This window comes from Meriones unguiculatus, chromosome 15, assembly GCF_030254825.1.
Source record: "Meriones unguiculatus strain TT.TT164.6M chromosome 15, Bangor_MerUng_6.1, whole genome shotgun sequence".
Lineage (NCBI taxonomy): Eukaryota > Metazoa > Chordata > Mammalia > Rodentia > Muridae > Meriones > Meriones unguiculatus.
Genome location: NC_083362.1, coordinates 6,026,610 through 6,053,253, shown reverse-complemented (window position 1 = coordinate 6,053,253; position 26,644 = coordinate 6,026,610). Strand labels below are relative to the sequence as shown.

Here is a 26,644-nt window from a genome sequence, read left to right as displayed (position 1 = left end):
ATGCACACGTGATCATGTGTGTGTGTGTGTGTGTGTGTGTGTTTGAGAGAGAGAGGACAGAGACAGAGAGAGGCATGGGAGTGTGTGTGGGGATGTGTGTGCCAGTCCCCACACAAGCAGAGGCTAGACCAACCGAAGCTGGCAGCTTTCAGTATCTAGCTGCCTCTTCCACGTCCAGCATACTTGGTCAGACGACACAGCCCCACATTTCTTTCTGCCCTGCCACTTCTGTGAAGCACAGTGGACATCTCTGCTGGAGGAGCCTCAGTCCACAGAGCCCGTATGTTAGCCCCAGCGCTGAGGTCAGGCGTGTGCAGCCGGGCCCAGCTTTGTACATGGATGCTAGGGTTCGGATTCCCATCCTCTTGCTTGCAGAGCCAGCACTCTTATCCACTGAGCCATCTCACCAGCTCCTTGAAAATGCTTTTTTTGTAAGTGACAGTGACATGCAGGGGAGCATAGTCAGTTCTAGGCTTCTCAGGGTTACTGTTGAGGCTTGTTACAGGATCCTCAGGGGAAGAGACACGATCGATGCTTTGACCCCTCCATGACTTTCTTCAGTGAAACCCCAAAGAATCTTCTGTATTCCCTTTTCTGTCCACTTTCTCTGGACACCAGCTATTTATAGGTAAGCTCAAGTCTTCAGGAAATGGGTACGTTATTAAGGCTCTGTGGTGGGCAGAGGTCCTTCTGATAGGACCCAGAGACTTATCCCACAGGGCTGTTACTAGTTTTGGGGGCTCCAGCTTGAGCGCCTAAAGCTCTCAGGAGGGTCCTGGAGAGCTCACACTCTTCCCACAATGCCCAGGCACCCAGGCCAGCAGGCTCTGAAGGTGTGGCGGCCTGGTTTTTGGCTTCCTTCCTGAAGGTGCTGCTGGTGGGGGCCTCAGGCAAAGATATGGAAGAAATCCGATCCTCAGTGTCAGTTTGGAGGTAGGGCAGTTGCTTTTAGCTCCCTGTGGGGTCCTTGCTTTTGAGACAGGCTCTTCCTGTGTTTGTAGCCACAGATTTGGTGAGTAGCTTTGGCTGGCCTCCAGCTGAAGATTCTCCTGCCTCAGCTTCCTCTTAGTTGCTGGGATTCTAAAGATTACAGGCACCGGTGGCCATGTCTGGCTCCCTGGTGGTTGGTTTTGCCTTGTCTTGTTTTATTTTGTTTGAGAGGGAGTCTCTTGTTCCCAGGCTGGCCTGGAGCGTCCTGTGTAACTCAGGTCGACCTTTGTTCCTTCACCTCCCCACAGATGATGGGGACCACACACTCTGCTTTACTAAACTAAGTATTTTTTTTTAAACAAACAAACTTGTTTAGTTTTTTTGTTTTTAGATTTACTTTATGAGTGTTTGCCTGAATGCAGGACGTGTGCCCCGTGGGCCTGGTGTCCTCAGAGGTCAGAAGAAGGCCTCAGATCTTGTGGAATGGGGTTACTTAGAGGTGTGAGATGCCATGTGGTGCTGGGAGCCAAACCCTGGTCCTCTGCACGAGCAGCACGTGCTTTTAAGCATTGCACCCTCTCTAGACCCAAGAATCTTTTTTCTACTTAAAAATTATTATTGCATGTGTGCACGGACAATGACACACATGTAGAGATGGGAAGACAATTTTTGGGAGCTGGTTCTCCCCTTCTTGCTGCGGCTGCTGGGTCAGCCTGAGGTCAGCAGGCTTGGTAGCCAGGGCCTTTACCCACTGGACCATCCTGTTAGCTCTGTGAGAGTCTTTTGAAGAGTTCCTTGGGTGGTTCTGCCTTCAGCTGCTGCTTCTCCAACCCATAAAAATGTGGGTGAGTAGCGGCCGGGGACTCCAGTGGAGCTGGCTGCCTGGAGTCAGGGTGGCAGGTCTCTGGTGCTTTCTCTGGGTCCTGAGTCACTAGCAGGTGTGTTCAACCTTTTCACATTGCAACGTGATGTCATCTATAAAGCAGACAGTCAGGCACTGCGCAAAACCAAGCCGAACCACCAAAAAGCCCGGATTTTAAATGTTTACAGTTTTGTGTTGGGTGCCATTCGCAACTAATCCTCGATTGCGCGCAGCCCCAGGGCTGCAGGCTGAACACACTTGTCTGGGGTGAGCCTTCTAGAAGCTCCTCTCTTGCCTCACCAATCTGGCTGGCCTGTCTGTGGTGCAGGAGTGGGGTGTGGTCGTCAGGAGATGAGTGCATGCAGCCTTTCTGCCTCATCCTGGCTGGTGTCGGAGCTGAAAGCCCCTATTTCCTTCTCTGGGCTCCCCAGCAGACCGTTGTGAGGAAGATGGGCAATTCCACCTCTGAGCCCCACAGGACATTAGGCTTAGCATTCTGCACCAGGCAGCCTCTCCCTGCTCCCTCGGAGCTCCTGGGGAGCCAGCCTCGCTCTGGAGGGCCCCAGTGGCCGGGTGGTTGATGTGGTGGGTGGAGTGCAAGCATTCCAAGAATGTCTACACGGGCTGTGGAGCACTCTGTGTGGTTCCTCAGGGCCTAGTGACCTAGTGGACAAGTCAGCTTCAGGCCTACAGAAGTATCTCTTCAGTTGGGACCAACCTCCACCTCCATCTCTTCTAGTCAGGACCAGTTTCCTCTGCCAGGTCATGGGGAGCAGCATTTTCTTGGGGTTTGTGTTGTTGTTGTTGTGTGTGTGTGGGGGGGAGTGTAGGCACGTCCATGGAAGCCAGAGGGGAACATCAGGTGACCTGCTCTTTCATTCTCAGCCTTATTCTTTGGAGACAGGGTCTCTCTCTGAGCTTAGAGTTAGGTTGGCAGCCAGTCTTCTGTCTCTGCCCCTCACACTGCTGGGTTATAGGTGTGTGCATAGCCATGCCCAGATTTTTACACAGGTGCTGGAGATCTGAGATCAGGTCTTTATGTGTGCACAGCAAGTGCCCTTAGCCACTGCGCCATCTCTCCAGTCCCAGGCTTTTGTTTTTGTTATTTTAATGGTTGTAGCTGTGGCCATTTCCCTAGCTCTGCAAGTGTTTGGACTGAGCTTTGTCTTTTGTATAGACTGGCATAGAAAAAAGTGAACCTACAGAGGGACAGAACTCTGTCCCCAAGTTGAATATGGCTTGCTTTTTGTTTCTTGTTGTTGATGTTGTTATTCTGGCTGTGACCTGGCTAGATGGTGGGCATGTCCGCCAGGACAGAGAATCAGTGTGCTTGTCCCCTGTCCACTTGCAGTGCTGTTCCCAGCCCTTCTCAGAAGTCACGCAGCCCAAAGGCAGTTATGGCTTACTATGACTTCCTCGTGCTTCTTCATAGTGGCTTTCCCTGAAAGCGCTCCAGTCTGTCAGACCTGCTTTGAACCTTGCGCCTCACAGGCTCTGACTTAGTGCCATTGCTGGGGTCCTGGCTCCAGGTGGTGTGGATGCTGGGATGGCCCAAAAGTGTTCCCTGGGCTGGGATGGACTCGTGTCTCTTTTGCTCTTGATACCCTGACACTTGCCCTAACCTGATCCCTTTGTTCTCCCAGGCTCCGGCCTTCCCCCAGCTGTTGGCTGAAAGCCTCAGTAGTTATTCATGAAGACGCGCCCACCATGTTTTATGGGACTCAGTTCATCATGTCTCCTCCCACGAAGAACAAGCTAAAGCGACAGAGCCAGCTGCTGTCCACTATGCTGTCCCGGACACTGAGCTACAAGTACCGTGACCTGGACTCCACCTTGTGCAGCCTGGGTGCCAGCGATGACCCCGCAGAGCTCTCTACCCAGCTCTCGGCCCCTGGCGTCTTGAAGGTGTTTGGGGACAGTGTCTGCACAGGCGCCCACTACAAGAGTGTTCTGGCCACTGGCACCTCGAGTGCCCAGGAGCTGGTGAAAGAGGCACTAGAGCGCTATGCCCTGGACCCTGGCTGTGCTGGCCAGTATGTGCTCTGTGACGTTGTGGGCCAGGCTGGGGACTCTGGACAGCGGTGGCAGGCCCAGTGCTTCCGAGTGTTTGGGGACAATGAGAAGCCCCTGTTGATCCAGGAGTTATGGAAGCCCCGAGAAGGCTTGTCCCGGAGGTTTGAGCTGAGGAAGAGGTCTGATGTGGAAGAGATGGCAGCGAGGGACGTGGATACCACCACAGCAGGTGAGGAAGGGGCACCGGGTCTGAGCGTGGAAGGGAGGCTAGGAGGGTGACAGGCAGAGGGGACAGCACATGGGGGAAGGTGAGGCTGGTTTGACGGGAGTGGGCCTGCATCAGTCATTGACATCCCCAGAGGTCTGAGTAACCTCACTGGACATGTGCATTGACACGTGGTGGCACGTGGTGGCCCGTTTCAGCGGCTTCAGCTACCTTCTGTAGTGTACCAGGCCGTATCCGGTCCGTTAGTCCCAGAGACCCGTGGGTTCCGGGTCAGTGACCTGCCGCAGGGTGAGTCCCACTCAGATATGCCAGGAGTCTCAGGGCGACTGGGTAGAAGGGCAGCGAAGGATCCTCCATAGACTCTCACGACACTACGAGCCCGAGGGCCTCTGGTGCCAAGTGCCCGAATGAGGGACGTTAGTCAGCGCCTCAGGTGACCTAGACGCAGTTGTCATACTTCTCTCGGGCCTTAGGAGTAGGTGCTTGCCTTGCTCTGGGCACAAGGATGTGGTTGGTGGCTTGGTGCCCGTCGCTTTGCTATCCAATTAGTGGATAGAAATCAGTTATTTTGCCAGAGTTTATTACAGGTTTTAGTTAACTTTTTTCAAAAAAAAATTCAGATTTTTTTTATGTGTGTGGATACGTACCCTGTGAGGGCCTGGAGTTCCAGATGGTTGTGAGCTGCTGTGAATAATGGGTCTTGAACCCAGGGTTACTACAAGAGCAATATATATGCTTCAGTGCCGAGCCATCTCCAGCCACATGTTTTCTTTAACGTTAGGACATAAAGTGATAGGTTTCATGATGACAGCTTTTTCAAAACTTTGATTTGTTTCTGTTTTAATAATGTGAGTGCTTATTTGTGTCGGGAGATTAATGAAGGCAGGCGTCAGTGTGGAGGTCAGAAGTCAAGCTGCGAGCCAGTTCTCTTCCACCTCATGGGTCCCAGGGACCGAATTCAGGAGATCAGGCTTAATGGCAAGTGCTTTTACCCACTAAGCCATCTCACTGGCCCTTTATTTAAAAACAATTATACACACATACATACACACACACACTCACACACACACACACACATATATATATAGTGTGTGGTGCGTGTGCGCATGTTATGGCACACTCACAGGTCCGTGGTATTTTCTGGGGCTCTAGCTCTGGGTTTTAGGCTTAGGCAGGAGGTTCCCGGTTGGCCAGCCTCCCCACCCCACGCTCTGTTTTCATAGACTTCTCATAGCCAGGTGTAATCCCAGCAGTCAGGAGGCTGGGGCAAGAAAGGGGAGGGTTTGTGTCCAGCTTGGGTTGCGAAGCAAATGCTTTCACCTGCTAAACCATCTCACTGGCCCTTTGTTTAAAAAAAAAAAAAAATATATATATATATACATCTATCCACGTGTGTGTGTGTGTGTGTGTGTGTGTAGAATCTTTCTGTTCAGTCAAAAGAGAGGTTTTTGAGGGAAGAGGTCATGTGGGCTGGAGCTGCATATGCATGCAGATGTGGGCTTGCACACGCGCGAACACGCACGCAGGCGCTGGGGCTCAGGGCCTTGACGTTGGTGCGCGGAGCATCGCTTTGTTTCCCTTTGCTGTGTGAGGTGCGTGTGGCGCGTGTGTAGGTGTTTGTACCTGTGTGTGCACCGAGGCACCCTGCCCTGTACCATTCTCCCCCTTATTCCCTTAAGGCAGCGTCCTGCACTGAGCCTGGACCAGGCTAGTGGTCTTCCTCTGCGCGACACTCACAGTGAGGTTAGAGGCACAAGGCCACACCTAGCAGTTTATGTGGTGCAGAGGATTTGAACTTACGTCTTCGTGTTTGCACAACAAGCATTCTTACTCACTGAGCCATCTCCTCAGCCCCCAGAGCAGCATTGTGGACATTCTCTTTTGCACAGAGCAGGCCTGATGAGACGGTCTCAGGGGTTGCCGCTGGCGCCCAGTATCCATGGGTCTGTCTGTCATTAGGCCATTGTCCTGTGCCCCCTGAGTGAGGGGGCTCTTTAGGGAGCCTGTTCTGGGGTGTAGTGGCTGCTGGCTGCTGTGGGTGCAGTGTGGATTTTCCTCTGTCCACTCATTCAGCACCGCTCACACGAGGCCAGGCCGGAGGAAGTTCTGCAGCTCAAAGCCTCTCTCCCCTGGTGGCTACGGAAACCTCTCCAATAAAGAGTCCATTCTTCATTGGTCAGGCTGAGTGACCCACTTGTTGGGCCTTAGGGGGTCATGTTACTGCCCAAGCAGGCCCAGCCCAAGGGATGACTTTCCTGGCTGCCATTCTTCTCTGGGTGTGATGAAGGTGCCCTGTGCCTTTTGGCCAGGGCAAGGGCTGTGAGGATTATGCTAGATTAGCTGTCACAGGCATACCCATCCTGCTGCGGCTCCTTCTCCCCCTCTTTTTAATAATTTTTTTTTCTGGCAGTCCTAGGGATTGAACCTAGTGCCTCACCCATGCTAGGCAAGTGCTCTGCCACTGAGCTAGAGCCTCAGCCTTTGTGCTTTGTACTTGGCATTGCAGCATACTCTAGAGCCTCTGGTAAGGCCTAGGGAGATGCAAAGGAAGGAGCAGGCCTGGCTCAGTTAGGAGCCAAAGATGCCCTGCAGACACCCAGGTAACACGGCACAGTGACCCCACGACAGACAGACCTGGCCTGGAACTTACTGGAACACCAGGCTGGCCTTGAACTCACAGAGATCAGGCTGCCTCTGCCTCCCAAGTGCTGGGACTAAAGGCATTTGTCACGGAGCCGGGCTCTGCCCCATTCTTGTTGTCACGGTAGAAGCTGCTCTAGGCTTTCAGGAGCTTCTTTTGGCTCACGCAGTAGAAGCACCTGGATGGCTGATGCCTGGAGCCAAGCTGCCCTGGGAGCGGGAACCAGGCTCCAGCTGGCAGTTCACCCGCCTCTTGTGAATCACTGCTGTGCTTTCAGCACACCATGGAAATGCCCTTTGTCGTGTTTGGGTTCTGTTTTCCATAAACATTGCCTTTTTTTTTTTTTTTTTTTTTTTTTTTTGGTGCTGTGATTTCCTGATTTTCCAGCTTATCAAAATATGGGCTGTTTGGGAGGGAGGCAAAGGTGGATGTGGAGCAGGCTGGGCTGGAAGGCAGTTCTTGGTAATTTCCCAGGGGCTGGAATTTAGGGCCTGTGCCATGAGGAGAGGGCTCTGTGTCCTGTCATTGAGATAAAGATGACAATCACTTACATGCACTGTGGGGAGGGTGATGGCAGGGCCATGTGGTTTTTGTCAGCACCTTAGGAAGGGTGAGGGATAAGGCATGCTTATAATCCTGGCAAGAGCAAGTGTGAGGTCAGCAGGAGTGTTTGGAACTTCTCTCTCCCTCCCTCCCCGCACTCTTTCTGTGTGTGTGTGTGTGTGTGGTATTAGAGATGGAACTAAGGGCTTGCATATACTAGGTTCATTGATCTCTACCACTGAGATGCCCCCAGCCCCTCACTGGGGGATTCTAGGCAGGGGCTCTACCACTGAGCCACACCCCAGCCCCTCACTGGGGGTTCTAGGCAGGGGCTCTACCACTGAGCCACATCCCAGCCCCTCCCTGGGGGATTCTAGGCAGGGGCTCTACCACTGAGCCACACCCCAGCCCCTCACTGGGGGATTCTAGGCAGGTGCTCTACCACTGAACCACACCCCAGCCCCTCACTGGGGAATTCTAGGTAGGTGCTCTACCACTGAGCCAACCCCATCACCCCTATCATAGCTACAAGCTATGTCTTAATTCTTTTAAAGACATTTTAAAGATTGTTTTTTAAATGGGTGTATGCATGTGCATGTGTGCATATGTGTGTGTGTGTTTGCATACATGCATCTAAGCCATGTGTATGCAGGTACTTGTAGAAGCTCAAAGAGAGGGTTGGGTTTCCTGAAGCTGGAGTTACAGATGGCTGTGAGGTGCCCGATGTGGGTGCTGTAAACTGAACTTTGGTCTTCTTGAAGAATAGCAAATTATTTTAGCCATGGAGCCATCTCTCCAACTCTCCAGATTATTTTTCTTTTATTTTGAGATAGGCTTTCATTGCTTTTCCCAAGCTGGCCTTGGTCTCACTATGGAGCCTGTGCTGGTCTCAAACTTGTGATCCCCTACCTCATCCTTCTGAGTAGCTTGGGATAACAGCTTCGTGTCACCAGTCACCATACCTGGCTTTGGGCTGTTCCCCTTCTGCCCTTTATTTCTTATGAAAAGTGCAGTTAGCCCTGATTTTTCCACCTCAGCTTCCTGGACATCGTTGAGTGGGAGAAGGTCTTGCTATGGGAAGTGTATTGGGTATACTTGTGTGTGTCACAGCTTCCCTGGCCCTGAGGCTGTCTCCCTGCACTGTCACAGTAATGTCTCCAGATACTGCCTCACATCCTCTGGTGGGTAGACCTGCCCTCCACTGGGAGTCCACGTTAGGTCTTAATGCCTGGACTCAGCTCAGGCAATTGCCTCTTGTCACCCAGCATCTTACCCTGGAGGCCACACGTGTGGCTTACTGTTCATGACCCAGGCTGCCTTGAGGGCTGGAGATCTTGGACACTCAGTATCTTAAGGATGGGGAATGTGAGGAACTACTGTTTGTCCTGGGCCTCTTCCTGCTCAGCCTTAGATGTGTTTCTTCCTGGAGTTGGATGCCCGCCCCCCCCCCCTTTTTATCTTTGGGTGTCTTCTCCATTTTTATGGAGGCAAGCATTTAGGGCCACTGAGATTTGTGGCTAGAGATAACGTGATAAGCAGACACTGGACTTGTAACCAAAGAGCCCATCAAATGTTTGCTGTGGTGCCTGGCATTTATTGGCATCAATAAAATGTATGAGAGGGGTGTTGGGAGATGGCTCAGTCAGTAAAGTTCTTGCTTGCAGGCAAGATCCCCAGAGCTGTGTCAAAAGCTGTATATAGTGGCATGTGCCATAATTCCAGTGCTGGGAAATGGAGACAGGAGGATTCCAGACTCGTCTAGCCAGCCAGTCTAGATGAAGCATAGTTCCAGATTCAGTGAGAGACCATGGCTCAAAAAAAACAAAAACAAAAACAAACAAAAAAAACCCCAACAACCTCTGGCCTCCACATACTCACACAGATACTTGAGCACTTATACATATGCTGTACACACACACACACACACACACACACACACACACACGACACGCACGTTGGAGGAGAGAGGTCTTCTGTGGGTCTCAGCTTTCATGTGTACCCAGGATTCTAGGTTGAGCATTTTCTGATGGAAGTGGGGGGTTAAGACAGACTGTACTCGGTGTGGTGTGGCATGGCACGGACACAGACACATGCCTCTTGGAGTTGGTGGCCAAGGTTGTCACGGTCTGCATTTTGTCATGAACTTTGTCACCTAAGGACAGGCGGCAGCCGCTTGGGAACATCCAGGAACAAGCAGTGAAGCCACTGCTTCTTCATATGCCAGCTGTGTCCTGTGTGCTCTATCCTCAAAGCCGCCTCCTGTGGTCATTTGCTTTTGGAATAGTTTCTTCTGTTGAGGCAGGGTCTCATATAATCCAGCTGTCTTCAGCTTCGCTGTGTAGCAGAGGGTGACCCTGAACTCCTGATCTTCTTGCTTCCACATTCCTAGTGCTTGGGTGACAGGTGAGCACCACCCACAACTTGAATCTGATTTCTGAATAATTCCTGACCTAGGTGCGGGTGGGAGGGAGCTCAGACGCTTGTTCATCCGGAGTTGCTGCTTCTCCTTCAAGCCTCCTAGTTTTTGTGCAGTGGGTATTTAGTGGTAGGCTCATTTTGAGACATATTTCATGTGGTTTGAGGAAACCAAACCAACTCGAGCTTTTCTTCAGCAGTCTGAAAGTACAGAAGGCATCAGCTTAGCAAGCCTCAGAAGGCAGGGGAGGGACAGCCCATCGCACTGTCATGAGCCACTGCTGGAGACGTCAGTCCCCGCACCAGGACTGGTGAGGCATCAATGACGTAAGGTGTTTGAAAGACAAGACATTTGAAACCAAATGTGAGGGATGCATGCGGGGGATGGAGGAGACTGTAGATGCCAGAGTAACAGACATATGAACAATGTTCTTTGTTTTAAATTTTTTAAAAATTACATTTATTTGTTTATTTGAGGGGTACACACTATGACAGAAATCTGGAAGTCTGAAGACACTTTGGAGGAGTTGGTCCTCTCCTTACACCACGTGGTTCCGGGGAACAAACTCAGGGTGCCATGCTTGGCAGCAAGAGGCTTAACTTACCCTACCGAGCCATTTCCAAAGACAGGCGAACTGAGAATGAACATATGTGTCACAGTGAGACATGTGCCGTCAAGGTGGCAAAGAAAAGAGTTTTTAAGGAGAAAACATCCTTTTAACAGTTGGATGAGGTGGTCTGAAATGGTCACCCTGGCTGCAGCAGGCTGGCAGTAGTCCCAGATAGCAAGCAGTTGCCGAGCAGATGTCCTTGGAAGTGTTTTCTGGGTGAGATAGGAACTGTGTCTGTAGAAGGTTGCAGTTCCGGCAGACTGTCCTGGGGGATCTTGTTATCATGTGTGTGTGTGAGAGATGTTCTCCCTTGTAACACTTTATTATTGTTAAGGTTTGACACAAGTGACTCCATTTTGATTCTGACAACTTTTACCCAGGAAACTATGCTGGTAAACAGGAAATGGACTGCCCCTAGGTTGCTCCAGGTCTCTCCATATGTTAGCACATGGGCCTGGGAATGTCACTAGGTATGCGGTTGAGGGTGTGTGTGTGTGTGCGTGCACACACATGCAGAGAATACTGGAAATTCCTCACCCTCAGATCCCTCACCCTCGGATCCCTCACCAAGTTCAAAACTCTCCATTCTTCTTAGCACTTCGCACAGATGGGGATTTTCAGATGGCATGTGTGGCTATGACTGTTTTGGTCACTAATGCTTATGGATTAACCAGCTCTGAGACTTTCCAGGACCTCTGGACTGTTTTAGTGACACCAACTTAAACTTTTGAGAAGGATTTTTTTTTTTTTTTCCTGAGACAGGGTTTCTCTGTGTAGCCATGGCTGCCCTGGAACTCACTCTGTAACAAGGCTGGCCTTGAACTCACAGATCTGCCTGCCCCTGCTTCCCAAGTGCTGTGATTAAAGGCATGAGTGCTACCACTGCCCCGGAGAGAAGGTCATTAGTCAGCAGTTGTGTAGCTGGTGTGACCTATTTGTAGGGCTGTCGATGGAACCCTCAGCCTCGTTCATGCTAGCTGAGAGCTCTGGCATGCAGCTACAGTCTCAGTTGATAATGACCTGACTTATTTATTTTTAAAATTTTATGTGTATTGGTGTTTTGCCTGCGTGTATGTCTGTAAACCACATGCATGTTTAGTGCCCTGAGAGGCCAGAAGAGGTATCAGATGTCCTGAGACTAGAGTAACCCTTGTCAGCTACTATGTGGGTGCTGGGAGTTGAACCTGGGTCCTATGGAAGAGTAGCCAGTGCTCCTAACCAGAGCCATCCCTCTGACCCCAGTCACCTTTTATTGTTGTTTTCTTTTTTTTAAATACCTTTTCATACTGCACAAAACTCCAGCCTTTTTAGTGTCTATTTACTTACTTCTTCGTGTTTATGTGTGGTCTATATGTGTATACTCACGCACATGTGCGGGTGCGTTCATGCCTGTGGGTGTGCATGCCTGTGGATGCATGAAGCTGAGCTGGGTCTCTTCTTGATCACTCTCTTTTAATGAGGCAGGGCCTCTCAGCGCGGCCAGTGCTCACCAATCCCAGCTGCTCTTGCTAGCCAGCTTGTTCCTGGCGTCCCCGTATCTGCCTCCTGAGTACTGGACTCACAGGAAGTTGCCATGCTTGCCTGACTAATTCCCTCTGTCTCTTGAGCCTTCTCCTCAGCTGTAGGAGCCTTGCCAAGGCTATCTAGAAGCAGGTATCATCAGAACAATGTTGAGAATTTAGAATTTGAAGTAGAGACCACACATTTTCTGTTCACCGTTTGAATCATTTCCAGTAACAGTTGCCTTCTAGTTTACTGCTTCATCAGAGCCACGTTAACATCTGCTCGTTCCCGTGGTACTATCGGTTCAAAGATTTTTTTCCTGATATGCTCAATTGTATTAGGTATTGCATCCTGTTGTAATAGCCAGTTGTGCCCCAGGTCTGCCTCGAGCTACAGAAAAAATGGGACCATCAAATACTTTGGTGTCCCAGCTTCTGCAATAGAACACGGAGGAGTTGCGAAGTTCACAGCCTGCCACAAATACTTAATCTAAAAAGGAACCGCTCCTTTTCCTAAAGCAATGAGACTGAGGTTGACGCTCACTCACCCCCAACAGAAGGGTTATTCCAGATGCTGACTTGAGGTGACTTGGATGAGGAGGCTTCACTCTTGGTCATTTCCTAGCAAATTCCGAGGAGCTCCTGTGTGTTAGGCTTGGTGTGGTACTGCTGCACATAGGGTAATTCACAAGCTAAACACATCTGGCTCTTGGGTAGCTGAGAATCTAATGGCAATAATGATGAAGATAAAGCTCTCAAGGTGTCAGGAAGTGGTGGTCATGCCTTTATTCCTAGCACTCGGGAGGCAGGGGCAGGTGGATCTCTGAGTTTGAGGCCAACCCGGTCTACAGAGTGAGTCCAGGAGAGTCAGGATTACACAAATCCTGTTTCAACACTCCTTCCGGTCCCAGAAGAGCTCTTAAGGAGCTGGAGAGATGAGTTAAGGGTGAAGAAAGCTTGCTACACAGCCATGAGGATCTGAGTTCTGATCCCAGACTCACATAAAAACCCAGGTTTAGTCTTGTGCATGCTTGTAACATCAGAGCTGTAACCTAGCTGAAAATTGTGAGATTCAGGTTTGGAGAAAGACTGTGATTCAAAAGAATAAGGTAGGGTGCCTCCACTCCTACACAGACACTACTCATATATACGTATGTGTGCACCCACCACACACATGAAAAAACCTTCCAGGAAAAGTAACTACAAAGAGTTTTTGGGGGAGGGGTGCAGCTCAATAGTAACACATTTGCCTAGAATGCATAAAGACCCCAGCTCAATACTGTTAAAGTTACTTTTACAAAACTGTGCTTGTTTTTTCAGTTTCACTTAACCCAGCTGTCACACAAATAATTGAGACTCTATTATATATTTTAGCAAGCCTAATAGCACAGGAACTGAGAAGTTTTAACTCTGTTCTCAACTCTGTAAGCTAATCTGTCTCCTTCCCAGCATACATCCCAGAGATACTTGCACTTTGTAGCGTCCTGTTTCAGCTCCTTCTCCTGATGTCTCTCTGGACTGCTCCATGGCTGAAACCCCTACTTCCTCCTCTATTTCCTCCTCTCCTGGCTGGCAGGAAGCCCAGTCCTATTCTCTCCCCTGCTTAGCGATAGGCTGTAATCTGCTTTATTGACGTATCAGGGGAGAATTGGGAAGCAATATTTATTCAACACTGAGACAGGAGATTCTCAGAACAAGGATTACAACCAGTATGGGGGGAGGATCAGATCAGCATTTGAATTACACAATACCTTATCCCTACATCTCCCCCTTTTAGTCTGATAAAAGACTCTTTCTCTTACCATAACAAACTATATGTAACAATAACAATTGTTATATTATGTCATTAATATTTGCTATTGAAATATCTTTTAGTAAAGCTGTGGTTAATCCTAAACAGCTGTATAACCAGATCACCACACAGGGACTGGGATTTATTTTTATTTTTTTATTAATTACACTTTATTCACTTTGTATCCCCCCATAAGCCCCTCCCTCCCCCCTCCCGATCCCACCCTCCCACCTTTTTCTTCACGCATGCCCCTCCCCAAGTCCACTAATAGGGGAGGTCCTTCTCTCCTTCCTTCTGATATTAGTCTATCAGATCTCATCAAGAGAGGCTGCATTGTCATCTTCTGTGGCCTGGTAAGGCTGCTCCCCCCTCAGGGGGAGGTGATCAAAGAGAAGGCCAATAAGATTATGTCAGAGGTAGTCTCTCTTCCCATTACTATGTAACCCACTTGGACACTAAACTGCCATGGGCTACATCTGTGCAGGGGTTCTAGGTTATCTCCATGCATGGTACTTGGTTGGAGTATGAGTCTCTGGGGACTGGGATTTATTTAGTTAACCTAGATCACAATAGCTGGGCAATAGTTATTCCATCCTCAACCTCCAAGCCCACATAGTTTCCTACCATTCAGATTTTACCCATCATACTTGCTTTTAGTGATATCTTAGGTCTGGTCCATCTCTCCACTTCATTCCAAGACCTCTCTCCCAGCTTCTCCTCTCCTTCTCCTGCTCCTCTTCTCCCTCCTACTCCTTCCTCTCCTTCTGCTTCCTTCCTCTCCTCCCACTCTGAACCAGGATGTTCCACCTTATCCTCTCCATTGCTCAACATTGTGGCTGGTTGTTTTAATTGACAATTTAGAGAACAAATGGTAGCATGTTTACACAAACTTGAGACAGGAGATGCTTAGAATAAGTATCACAATGCAATGTCCCGATTGAAACCAGATAGTGGGGGAGAGAAATCAGCATTTGAATGAACAAGGGTAAGGTGTATACATTCCAAAGGAACATTATATCAACAAACAATTATTAAAATTATTAGGTAAGATTTATGTTTCTATGTTTGACACCCTTAGGTAAAGTATTTTACTATCTATCAATTTCTATTATCTTAAACAATTTAAGTTTAACTGTGAGACTATAATTATAAACCCCATCAGAGACTTAAGAAGGAATAAATATTACCTGATATGTAGGAAGTGCAGGCAAGTAGCTTCCAAAAGTATAGAAATGACAGAGATATTTGGCTGCCTGTAAAGTCCCCTAAAATTCTTTCATAATGTTGGAGCATCATCTTCAGCGTTTTGGCTCAGAATATTTGACAGACTTTTCTGTGAAACAGGAATTATAAAGGACTACCTTGTCCTTGCAAAGCTCAGCAGTTGACTCTCCTGCATCCAGTTTGTTCAGTTTTGGACAGAATTCTGTCTGTAATTGACATAAGGGCATTTTCACACCTAGTGGCTAGCTTACCATATATGAAGCCTTTGATGCTCTTTGAAGTAGAAGGGGGTGATGTGAGGAGCAGACCTGTCTCATTGTCAAAAAGCCTTAAGTTAATAAAATCTTTAAATGCCATATTCTGTAGGTCTCTGGGGTTTTTGAAAACCATCTATCTACTTATCTGAATTGTTTGCTTCTAGCTATTTTTCTGTCAATCTAAGAAATATTTTTATAATTAAACTAGTATCTAACATTACCATGAGTTTGATTATCTGACTGCTAATATGCATTTCTTAATTATCCTAAACAGTTGGTAATAATAGCTTTTAAAAGGATTAGAATTTAACATTGCAGTTTTAAGGATTACATAGTTTCAATACCTTAGCATGTTGTAACAAAATATAATATAAAGCTCTACCAATATAAGATTTTTGACTTATTAATGTTCTTTGGTCCAAAAGCAGATTCAATAATGTACCCGTTTATTTATCATTCCTATAACCAACCCCTTTAAAACAATAACAAACATCTATTATCCATAGAATGAACAAAAAACATCCAACCCCTCTTGGGAACAGGGCATAGTTTTCTTAAATAATTTCCTGTTGATTTGGGATCTAGTTTTTCTTTTGGGGGGGCCCAAGAAAATTGGGATACTGTCAAGTCTTAAGAAAGCTAGCTGTAACTTTTGTTGTCTGGTCTCTGAATGCTGAAAAAGTTCAGAGTTTAATTGAAGTCCTGACTGGAACAGTCTGTGATGCTGGATGATCTAGCTAGCTATTCTGAAATTGTGCTGGATGTAGAGTTTTGAGGAAACAGTTATTGAGGCCTTCTGCAAGGGTAGATCACCTGGGCTACTTGTTTTGTCTTCTTTGGTGTTTGGTCATCTTGCTCTGCAAAATATATAAACTTTCAAAGGTATTGTATATTTTTGTACATATATTAATATAAAAACTGTACATTGAGAACAGTTCAGTTAAAGACTCTGTAAAATCAGTTTGTATCTATGTCATTTAAAAGAATGGCATGATAAGTGTTGAGGATTTTATAGCCAAAGATTTATTGGCTATGAATAGCTGAAGTCCTGGCCAGAGACATTTTCATGTCTCAGTCAGTCTCAGAGCTGTTCCCATGTGGAGGGATCAGCAAATTCTGTTACCTGTCCTATTTTGTCTTCTTTATTTCTTTCCTTCTGTCTGCAGCCAAGATCTTCAGGAGGGTTCCCCTGGTCAAATCTGATTTCCACCAGTTTGGATGGAATACATCGTTTTTTGTTTACTGTTGAGACAGCAGCATATTCTCCTCCCCAATGCAACACATTTTCTTTCTTCCATTTAGGAATTAGCACCTTTATATACTGATCTAATTAAGCAGTTCTTTCTAAAATCCAGTGCATCTTAGTAGGTGTGCTACTTGTCTCATTTAAAAAATTTAAAATCCGTACATCATTATTTAATCTATTTTGAGAAGATATTATATTCATCTTCTATTTAATGACCACCTTTTAAAATTATTATTAGATCTTTTTATAATTGTTTGTCCTATAGGATTATAAGTTATATCTGTGACAGCTTTCATGTTATAATGTCTAAAAACTCATATTCCATTGGATATACATATTGAAGCACCATCAGCCCCAATTTGCAAAGGCACCTCTAAGACACTCACCATCTCTAACAAATATGTAACCTTAGAATCATCCTCAACAGGAAAAAAGCCCATTGGAATTCTGTGAACCTATGGCATGGTGTGTATATTTCAGCTCTCTCATCACTATAACATGGAGCACATAAACCATTGTTTGACCATGTTCCAAGGCAACACCACACAGGGTCTGCATTTCTACTTTAGCACATAGACCTTCACCCAGTGATTGGATCTTGAATATTCAATACACACAATATTGAATATTGTATACACACAATATCCAATTTGACCATGTTGGTCTATAGCTGAAGCCTTTCTACCCGGCATCTCAGTGGGCTGCCGTTCTGCAGTTTCTTCAAGTCTCGGTGGACTTTTTTCATTTGGAACTACCCCTTTTGGTGTTGTTGTAAATTCCAGATTGGATTTCTCTGAAAGTTCTCTATTTCAGTTCAAAGATTCCTCCAACCTCTGTTCTGTCTTATTCTGATATCTCCCAAAGAGGATATATAAAACTGAAATCATCAATGAAGAAAGTATTTGTATCTTAAGAAAAACTCACATGTAATCCAGAAGCACTGTGTCACTGCCTTCCTCCAGTTTTAATAGAGAAAATAATCATCTTTAATCTCAAAAGCTCTTCCTAAGGACACTTTCTTAGACCCGGCTTTCTTTCCACACCTTACCAGTATAAATGCTTGAGGCTTCCCAGTCTGTCTCTGGCTCCTGCTTTCAGGGAGAGGCTATTTTCCCCCTCCCTTACTGGATCTTGACCCCTCCCCCATTCTGAGACGTTATTGGGTCCACAAGGTTTGTTTTTTGGCCTGTGCAAGTTAGACCAATAAGAGCCCCTTTTCAAAGGGATTTAGTTTTCTACCTTGGCTAGGAAAGGCTGGCTTTGAGAAGCTTGCTTGTGTTAAAGAGCCTTTTTCCCTCCAGGAGCTGAAAGAACTGCGTTTTGAGGGTTTGTATCAGTTTTTTGTTTTCGTAGCCTGTTAGTGGCTTTGCTGTTCTGTGGAGGATGTAATCTAGAAGCTGTAAGCGCCTGCCTTAGAAATTGCAGTTGCTCTCTTAACGAACAGATCTAAGAAACTGTTTTTTTTTTTTTTTTTTTGCTTAAGTTTAGATTTTATATAAGTCTGGCTAGATTTGTGTAAGTTCTGTCCCACATTGGTATGCCAAAATGTTAAAGTTATTTTTACAAAACTGTGTTTTTCATTTTCTCTCCTAACCCGGCTATCATACAAATAGTTGAGACTCTATTATATATTTTAACAAGCCTAATAGCACAAGAACTAAGAAGTTTTAACTCTGTTCTGTTCTTAACTCTGTAAGCTAATTTGTCTCCTTCCCAGCATACATCCCAGAGATACTTGCACTTTGTAGCGTCCTGTTTCAGCTCCTTCTGATGTCTCTCTGGACTGCTCCATGGCTGAAACCCCTACTTCCTCCTCTATTTCCTCCTCTCCTGGCTGGCAGGAAATTCTCTCCCCTGCTCAGCGATTGGCTGTAATCTGCTTTATTGACCTATCAGGGGAGAATTGGGAAGCAATATTTATTCAACACTGAGACAGGAGATTCTCAGAACAAGGATTACAACTATATATGGGGGATCAGTATTTGAATTACACAATAACCTTATTCCCAAACAACTCCCAACACAGGAAAAAAAGAAGGTAAAAGGTACTATAAAAATGAGTTCGTTATGGGTTTAGGAAATTCTGAGGAGATGAATTTTCAGCCAGCCTTTGTCAAAGATGATAATACACTCACCAGGTGAACAGCAGGGGACAGTTGGTGGGGCAGGAAGAACATGGGCAAAGGAACAGTTCTGTGCAAAGACCCAGGGACAAGCAGACAGCAAGGCTGGGCAGCCACTGTGAGGAAAGCAGTGCCAGAGGGTTACTCTGGGCTTAGTGAAGCATGGGAGACCAGTGAACCATGTGCAAGACCACATTGGCTCCTGGGCCAGACTCCCTTTGAGAAGGTCAGTAATGAGTGGCCTGGGTAAGTTTCATGAGAGACAGCGGTGGCGTAGACTCCAGTTACAAGGTGGAGAGGAGTAGAGTCCAAATATTTTGCGAGTACAATCAACAGTGCTGGTAAGAGGATTGGATGTTGAGAATGAGAAAGACAGAGGTACCAAGAGCTCAGGGTTCAGGGTAGGTGGAGGCACAGTTTTCTAAATGGAGACTACAGGGTGACGCAGGTTATGGAGGAGAGTAACCTTTCTTTTCTGGTTATTATGTGCTATTGAAGTACATCCATGGCACACATGTGTCAGTCAGAGAACAGCTCTCAGGAATCAGTTCCCAGTCCACTGGGCTTGGAGATCTCACTGAGGTCCTGAGGCTTGTGCAGGGAGAGCTTTTACCGCCTGAGCCATTATGCTGACCCAAGTGTTATCTTTAAATGGCAAAGTCTGAGCCATTCAAGCTGGCAAGGTTGGAGTCATGGAATTGGACCCACTGCTTAGGAGAGAGGGTATGATTATAAAAAGTTAATGTGTAAGTGGGTGATATTTGTTTATAGATAGGGTCTCCTAGCCCAGGCTGGCCTGGAACTCACTATGTAGTCCAGGCTGGTTTTAATCCCACGATCCTCCTACGTCAGCTTCTCTAATGCTGAGATTACATGCATAAGCCACCATGACTGGCTTGTGATATTGGAGCTGTGGAAACCGCGGTAGAGCATGCAGGTAGTGAGTGTTCATACAGTGACGAGGAATGCGGGCTTATGCAGATACTGGAGGACCACAACATCCAGAGGTCAGGTAATGGAGGAGGAGCCAGCAATGCAGACTGGAAAGTAGAAAGTCCAGAGATACAAGGCCATAGGACACAACATGGTGTTGTGCTGGCGTATCGGCCAAACATGAGGTTTCTACTATATCACTGGGCTCACTGAATTGGGCAGACATTAGATTAATTCTAGAAGACATGTAAAGAAGCTAGAAATGAAGGATGAACATTCTAAATTATCTTTCAAATGTGTAGGCTAGTACCACACTCCAAATAAAGGACATTTCTGAGGGTAAAGAAGAAGATCAACCATGGGATCATTTGTATGGGCATCAATATGTGTATTGGTGAATATGCGTGTGTGTATGTGTGCATGTGTGCATGTGTATGTGAGTCCCTGTGTGTATGTTTGTGTGTAAGTTAGGGCAAAACCTCAGGTGTTGTTCCTCAGGAACTGTCCACCTCATTGGGCTACAGTTCACCAAGCAGGCTCTGCTAGCCTTCTACTTCAGAGATCTGCCTGTATCTCCTTCTCTAATACTGCAAGTGTGCCCCGCTGTGCCCTCTTTTTATATGGGATCCAGGGATTGAGCTTGGGTCTCCATGCTCACACAGAAACACTTTACTGACTGAGCTCTTTCCCCATTCAAAGCAAAGGGTCTCAACTAGTTTTGAACCTATAATTTCCTTGGGAGGCATGCGTCAGTTTGTACAACTGCGGAACTTAAGCTTGGAGCTGGAGCAATGGCTTGGTGGTTGAAAGCACAGGGTGTTCTTCCAGAGCGTGAGTCCCAGCACTCATGTAACAATAGCTGCCGAGTGTGTGTGCATACTCACCCACAGACACACATACACAAAAGATAAAGACTAGAATCACAGTAAAAGGAACTTAGCTTGACAGTCGCCTAAAGAGAGCCAGAGCCCCTGAGACCTCAGAAAGGTGGGCAGTTAGCACTGAGACTCGCCTCCTTTCTGAGGAAGTTGAGTACCAACCCGGCATGAGGATTATAGTGGGCATGAAATTAAATCATACCAGTTGTGGCACACCTGTAATCCCAGCACTCAAGAAACAGAAGCAGGAGGATCTCTGTGAACTTGAGGCCAGCCGGGTCTACATACGAGCTCCAGGACAGCCAGGGCTACATAGAGAGGCCCTATCTCAAAAGAAGAAGAAAGGAAGAAAGAAATCACATTATACACAGGTTAGTAGGTATAAGAGCATCTGGTGGAACCAAAGTGAAGCCCATTTGGAAGAATATATCCACTATGTGGACATCCCAGTCCTCTCCAGGAATGAGCTCACCATGAAAATAAGAGGACACGAAAGGGAAAGTGCGTAGAAGTTCATAACAGACAACAAACAGCAGAATTAGATTCTCAGGAGCATTATTGGCTGTAGGATACTAAAGTGTGCTCACCATATTTGAAGAAAATGGTATAAAAGGATGAAAACAGTAACACCTCCAAAACAAAGATAGATTTTAAAAGAAAAGATAATTGTGCTGGTTAGCTTAACCTGTCAACCTGACACTAGAAAGTCCCTTTTTTAAAGGGATGCAGTTTCAATTTTGTGTAGGTCTGTGTGTCTATGTGGGGGTATGCGTATGTGTGTGTAAGTGCCCACAGAGGCCAGAGGTATTGAATCGCAGTTGGTTTTGAGCTGGAAACCAATCTCATACCCTATTTTTTTTTAGAGATTTATTTATTTATTTATTTATTTATTTACTTATTGTATGAGTGCTCTAACTGCATGTATACTTGCACACCAGAAGAGGGCATCAGATCCCAGTATAGATGGTTGTGAGCCACCATGTGGGTGCTGGGAATTGAACTCAAGATTTCTGGAAGAACAGCCAGTGCTCTTAACCAATGAGCCATCTCTCCAACCCATGGGAAAAGAGTCTTAAGGAGGAGTTGTCTTGACCTGGCTGGCTTGTGGGTGTGTCTTAGAGGATTGTCCTAACTGTACATTGACTTAGGAAGGTCCAGCCCACTGTGGGCTTTACCATCCTTAGGCAAGGGGTGCTGAACGGTATAAATGGGAAAGATGGGTGACAGCAGGCAAACACAGGTGCATTTGTTCCCAGTGCTCTTGACTGTGAACATGATGATGTGGCTGGCTGGTTTAAGTGTGTCTCACCTTTCCTGTAGCTGACTGTAACCTGGAATTGTAAGCAAATAAACCCCTTTACCACTAGGTGGTTTTTTTTTGTTGTTGTTGTTTGTTTGTTTGTTTTGTTTTGGTCAGCAACAGGAGTGAAACTGGGACAACAGTGTTTCCAGTAACAAAAAGGTAAGTATTTAAAAGAATACTTTGGCTGGGGCTGTCCCTGAGTGGCAGCGTGCAAGGCCCTAGGTTCCATCCCCAGTACCACAAGAATAAATAATATACTTTGGCGGTGCTTAAACTACAGACTGCAGATAGCTGCAGTGAAGTGAGGGATCTGACATCACCCAGGAACAAGCACGCTTGTGGAGCACAGGGAGAATGGGAAGGTGTATTGTGTATCTAAGAGAACCAAGAGAATGTCGGGAAGATCATATTCCAGGCATAGGCGTGGGAATCTTCTACAGGCCGTGAAATGACGAGGACGCCCACTCTGATGCGGAATTCCAGCGCCCCCCTGTACATTCAGCATTTTACCTTGCACACAGCAGCGGAAACATGGGACAACGAGGACAGAGATTTGAGTGTGGCTGGCAGAAGGGGCCAGTTTGGCTTGCTGGGACCGTCTCAGCAGGAGCCAGGGAAAGCAGAAGCCGGCGCCACGGGGACACCAGGGCCTGGGGAGAGCGCCACTGCCCCTCTGGGCCAGGCTGGAGCCTGCTCTGGAACCTGCCTGGGGATACAGGCCCATGCATTCTCCCTCAACAGCCACTTCTCAGAACCGGGCAGGACCTAGTCTGGGCGGCTCTTCCGGAAACCCTCCGGCGCGAGAATTCCCTCCAATCTCGTGAGACCCGCAGCGGCATCGGCCGGTGCGCAGGCGCGTGCGTGCGCCGTCGGTTCTGGAACGCGACCGCTGAGGAGCCCGGCGCCATGTTGGCCCGGAGGGGTACCAGGGGAAGCGCTTGAGGCGGCGGGCTCGGAGCGGAGCGGGGGGCCGACAGGGCCGGCCGGCAGGAGCCCGCCCCTCGCGCCTTCGGATCATGAGCCGAGCAGAGGCCGCCGAGGTCGCGGTGGCGGGGCAGGTGCCCTGGCGGCGCGGGAGCTAGAGATGATGCCATTTGCGGTGACCACCCAAGGAGCACAACAGCCCGCTCCCGCCCCGAAGCAGTTCGGCATATCGTCCCCCATCAGCCTGGCCGCCCCCAAGGACACAGACCGCGAACTCACCCAGAAGCTGATTGAGACCCTCCAGCCCTTCGGGGTGTTTGAAGAGGAAGAGGAACTGCAGCGCAGGATTTTAATTTTGCAGAAATTAAATAATCTGGTGAAGGAATGGATCCGAGAAATCAGTGAAAGCAGGAATCTTCCACAAGTTGTAATTGAGAATGTTGGGGGGAAAATTTTTACGTTTGGCTCTTACCGACTAGGAGTACACACAAAAGGTGCCGATATCGATGCGTTGTGTGTTGCACCAAGACACGTGGATCGGAATGACTTTTTCACCTCCTTCTATGACAAATTGAAACTACAGGAGGAAGTAAAAGATTTAAGAGCGGTTGAGGAGGCCTTTGTGCCAGTTATCAAACTGTGTTTTGGTGGGATAGAGATTGATATTTTGTTCGCAAGATTAGCATTGCAGACTATCCCGGAAGATTTGGACCTACGAGATGATAGTCTGCTTAAAAATTTAGATATTAGGTGCATAAGAAGCCTTAATGGTTGCCGGGTAACTGATGAAATTTTACATCTAGTACCAAACATTGACAGCTTCAGGTTAACACTGAGAGCCATTAAATTATGGGCCAAGTGCCACAATATCTATTCCAATATATTGGGTTTTCTTGGAGGTGTTTCCTGGGCTATGCTAGTAGCAAGAACTTGCCAGCTTTATCCGAATGCAATAGCATCCACTCTTGTACGAAAGTTTTTCTTGGTGTTTTCTGAGTGGGAGTGGCCAAATCCGGTGTTGTTAAAAGAACCGGAAGAACGCAATCTCAACTTGCCTGTTTGGGACCCAAGAGTGAACCCCAGTGACAGATACCATCTTATGCCTATAATCACACCAGCATACCCACAGCAGAACTCCACATACAATGTGTCTGTTTCAACACGGATGGTCATGATTGAGGAGTTCAAGCAAGGGCTTGCTATCACACATGAAATTTTGCTGAACAAGGCAGAATGGTCCAAACTTTTTGAAGCTCCAAGCTTTTTTCAAAAATATAAGCATTATATTGTACTTCTGGCAAGTGCACCAACAGAGAAACAACATTTAGAGTGGGTGGGCTTGGTGGAATCAAAGATCCGAATCCTGGTTGGGAGCCTGGAAAAGAATGAGTTCATTACTCTGGCTCATGTGAATCCCCAGTCATTTCCAGCACCAAAAGAAAATGTTGACAAGGAAGAATTTCGCACCATGTGGGTGATTGGGTTAGTGTTAAAGAAGCCAGAAAATTCTGAAATTCTGAGTATTGATCTCACCTATGATATTCAGTCTTTCACAGATACAGTGTATAGACAAGCGATAAACAGTAAGATGTTTGAGATGGATATGAAAATTGCTGCAATGCATTTAAGAAGAAAGGAACTTCATCAGCTACTTCCAAATCATGTTCTTCAGAAAAAGGAAACACATTTAACAGAAGGTGTAAGATTGACAGCTGTGAATGACAGCAGCCTTCTCTTGTCTGTAGACAGTGAAAACAACATGTCTGCGCCTTCACCTACTGGTACCATGAAGACAGGCCCACTGACTGGAAACCCTCAGGGCAGAAACAGTCCTGCTCTGGCTGTTATGGCAGCATCAGTGACTAACATACAGTTTCCTGAAGTTTCCTTGCAGCATGTGAATCCCATAGAAAGCTCGGGGATTGCGCTGAGTGAAAGCATCCCTCAGATTCCCTCACAACCTACCATTGCACCACCACCTAAGCCTACGATGACCAGAGTTGTCTCTTCCACACATCTAGTAAACCATCCATCTAGATCTTCAGGAAATGCAGCAACCAGCATACCCAATCCTATACTAGGAGTCTAGAAATTCTCACTGATAAGAAGAAAGGAACAAGAAACCCAACAGAAGGGGAGGAACCAGATAGACGGGTCCAGCTTAGACATTACTCAGACAGCTTCTCTGTTGGTCTCTCAGGAAACACCTGGGAACAGATAAGCCCGGTATCCCTGTTTTTCCTAGAGATCCTATTCCTTTTTATTGAGAGTTCAATAAAACAGATTGAATGGATAGAAACCACTTCAAAGGCCCTTACACAAATTTCTTGCAAATTCAACTTGTTGCTTTCGGATGTTAAAGGAAAATGAGGGAACCAGACTAGCTGTGACTCAGAATAGATTCATACTTGATTGGTTTTTTTCACTGGCCTAATCCTGAACCAAAGTCCAGATTAGCATTCAAAACAAGAAGTACTCTTCCTCATGCCTCAGATCATTAGCATGTCGCTAGCAGTTATATTATCTCAGAGGACTACTGTTAGAAAAGAGAAAAGTCCCCTCCAGCTGTATTCATTTCTATCCATGACTGACATAAGTATTGGATTTATGTTTGATCCATTGTTGGGAAAAGTTGCAATACCAACTATCAGAACCCCTTATTTTAGCACTTTATGGGATTTTTAAATTTAATCTTTCCATTAGGAACTAGAACTAATTTTTGACTTTGGTGATTTTTCAGTTTTTTTTTCTCCCTGAAAAGGTTTCTTTACTAATCTTAAAGTTGCATGCTATTTTTGTAGTAATATACTTGAGAAAGCACAAAACTATCTCAGTTCCCAGGAGGTGGCTGCACCCTTTAAAATGGAATGTCAATTCTGAGGGCATTTATTTGACATCAAAACCATAATTACTGAATATTTGGTTTCTGTGGGACAAGATCAAGAAATGGTATATGGGTTTTATCTGTAGAATTGTTTGGGAGACTGTATAATTAGCAACTAGGTATTTTCTCAGAGTTCCACATTCTTGTGTCCTTAATCATTTGTCCTCAAACAAAACACCTTTTGCCTTCATCCTCTTTGCCTTAAGCATGCATGAATGTTATTTAAAATTCCAGAATATTAATATCCAAACCATGATGTGAATCCAAAAGTTCTGTGGCTATGTGGCACAAAATACGAGACTCTGACTCTGTGGCAAATAGCTCAGGAAAATTTGGGTCAGTGTTTTTTCTGTGAAACAGATTGCTGATGTTGGTTAATTTCTTGATCTCCACAGATGTGAGATTTTTCTATATCACAGAATATCTGCTTTGGAAGAAAAATAGTTTTCAATTTTAAATATGTAGGCAAAAAGGCATTTTTACTTCAAGAACTTTAAGCCATGTTTTATTTTTTTCTTAATGCGGTACCAGAATTTATCCAATTTTATGTGTGCAGTCATACAAAAAATTTCCACAAAGCACCTGACATGTAGTCAGCTTTCTGCTCTTCTACCAAATAGGGATACTTTAAGTCAAGAGCTGCTACTCAGTAAAGTAGCAGAATTTCTGTACGTAGGCACCAGGAGGGCCAAACGGATGTCATTAAATGATAGGTTTAGTCTTCCTTAATCCAGATACAGCAAACTTAACAGGTTTTCCGTACAACCAGCTGTCTCTCCCCATCCTTCTAAAACTCTGTTCCTTTCTGTTCTGCCTGTTTTCTCCCCTGTCAAACCAAAACTGTTCAACCCTCCCTTGTCCTTCTAGATTAATTTTCAGTGTTGGACTATAGTCTTTTTTTTCCTTTTAAGCGAAGCAGCAATTGAGACTTTCCGATAACTAGACGAGTGGATTTGTGTCTGTCACACCTCTGCTCTGTGCAAGCTCACCTTGCCCTTCCACAGCATAAGTCAGGTGAAAAGCACACAGGTTCTGCATTTCAAATAGCTCTGGGGCCTGTTTGAGATTGCCAGGCACAAATTTAGTCTCATTTTGTTTACACATTGGAAAAAAATGTTTATTAAGTGTTTTGTGTAACTATACCTGTTTTTTTTTTTTTTTTTTAAACCAAGCTGGAAACTTGGAGCTTTTGAAGTCTAGTTTTTATTACGTAAGTACCAGACTATTTTTTCATGTGCTGTGCGTACTGTCTCCTGAGCGGAGTTTGCTGTCACGTGGTTTCTGTACTCCTTGTATTTTCAAGCACTATTTTGAAAGCAGATAATGTATTTCTCCAT

General features: G+C 46.3%; 2 protein-coding genes across 3 annotated transcripts in view; both read left to right on the top strand.

Annotated features, from left to right (window-relative positions):
* Radil (Rap associating with DIL domain) overlaps window positions 1–26,644 on the top strand; it is a 71,528-nt gene that overhangs the window by 3,089 nt on the left and 41,795 nt on the right. For both annotated transcript variants that reach the window (XM_060368048.1, XM_060368047.1), the window contains exon 2: window positions 3,436–4,034. In XM_060368048.1, coding sequence (XP_060224031.1) covers window positions 3,500–4,034 — 535 coding nt within the window. In that variant the 5' untranslated portion in view covers window positions 3,436–3,499. The remainder of the gene's footprint in view (window positions 1–3,435; window positions 4,035–26,644) is intronic.
* Papolb (poly(A) polymerase beta) lies at window positions 22,393–24,723 on the top strand. The gene has a single exon (XM_021626626.2). It carries the CDS (start codon window positions 22,584–22,586, stop codon window positions 24,510–24,512), a length of 1,929 nt encoding a protein of 642 aa, XP_021482301.2. The 5' UTR covers window positions 22,393–22,583; the 3' UTR covers window positions 24,513–24,723.

Coding starts and splice junctions, on each gene's coding strand:
- Papolb (XM_021626626.2), top strand. CDS start 22,584: ATGATGCCATTTGCGGTGACCACCCAAGGAGCACAACAGCCCGCTCCC.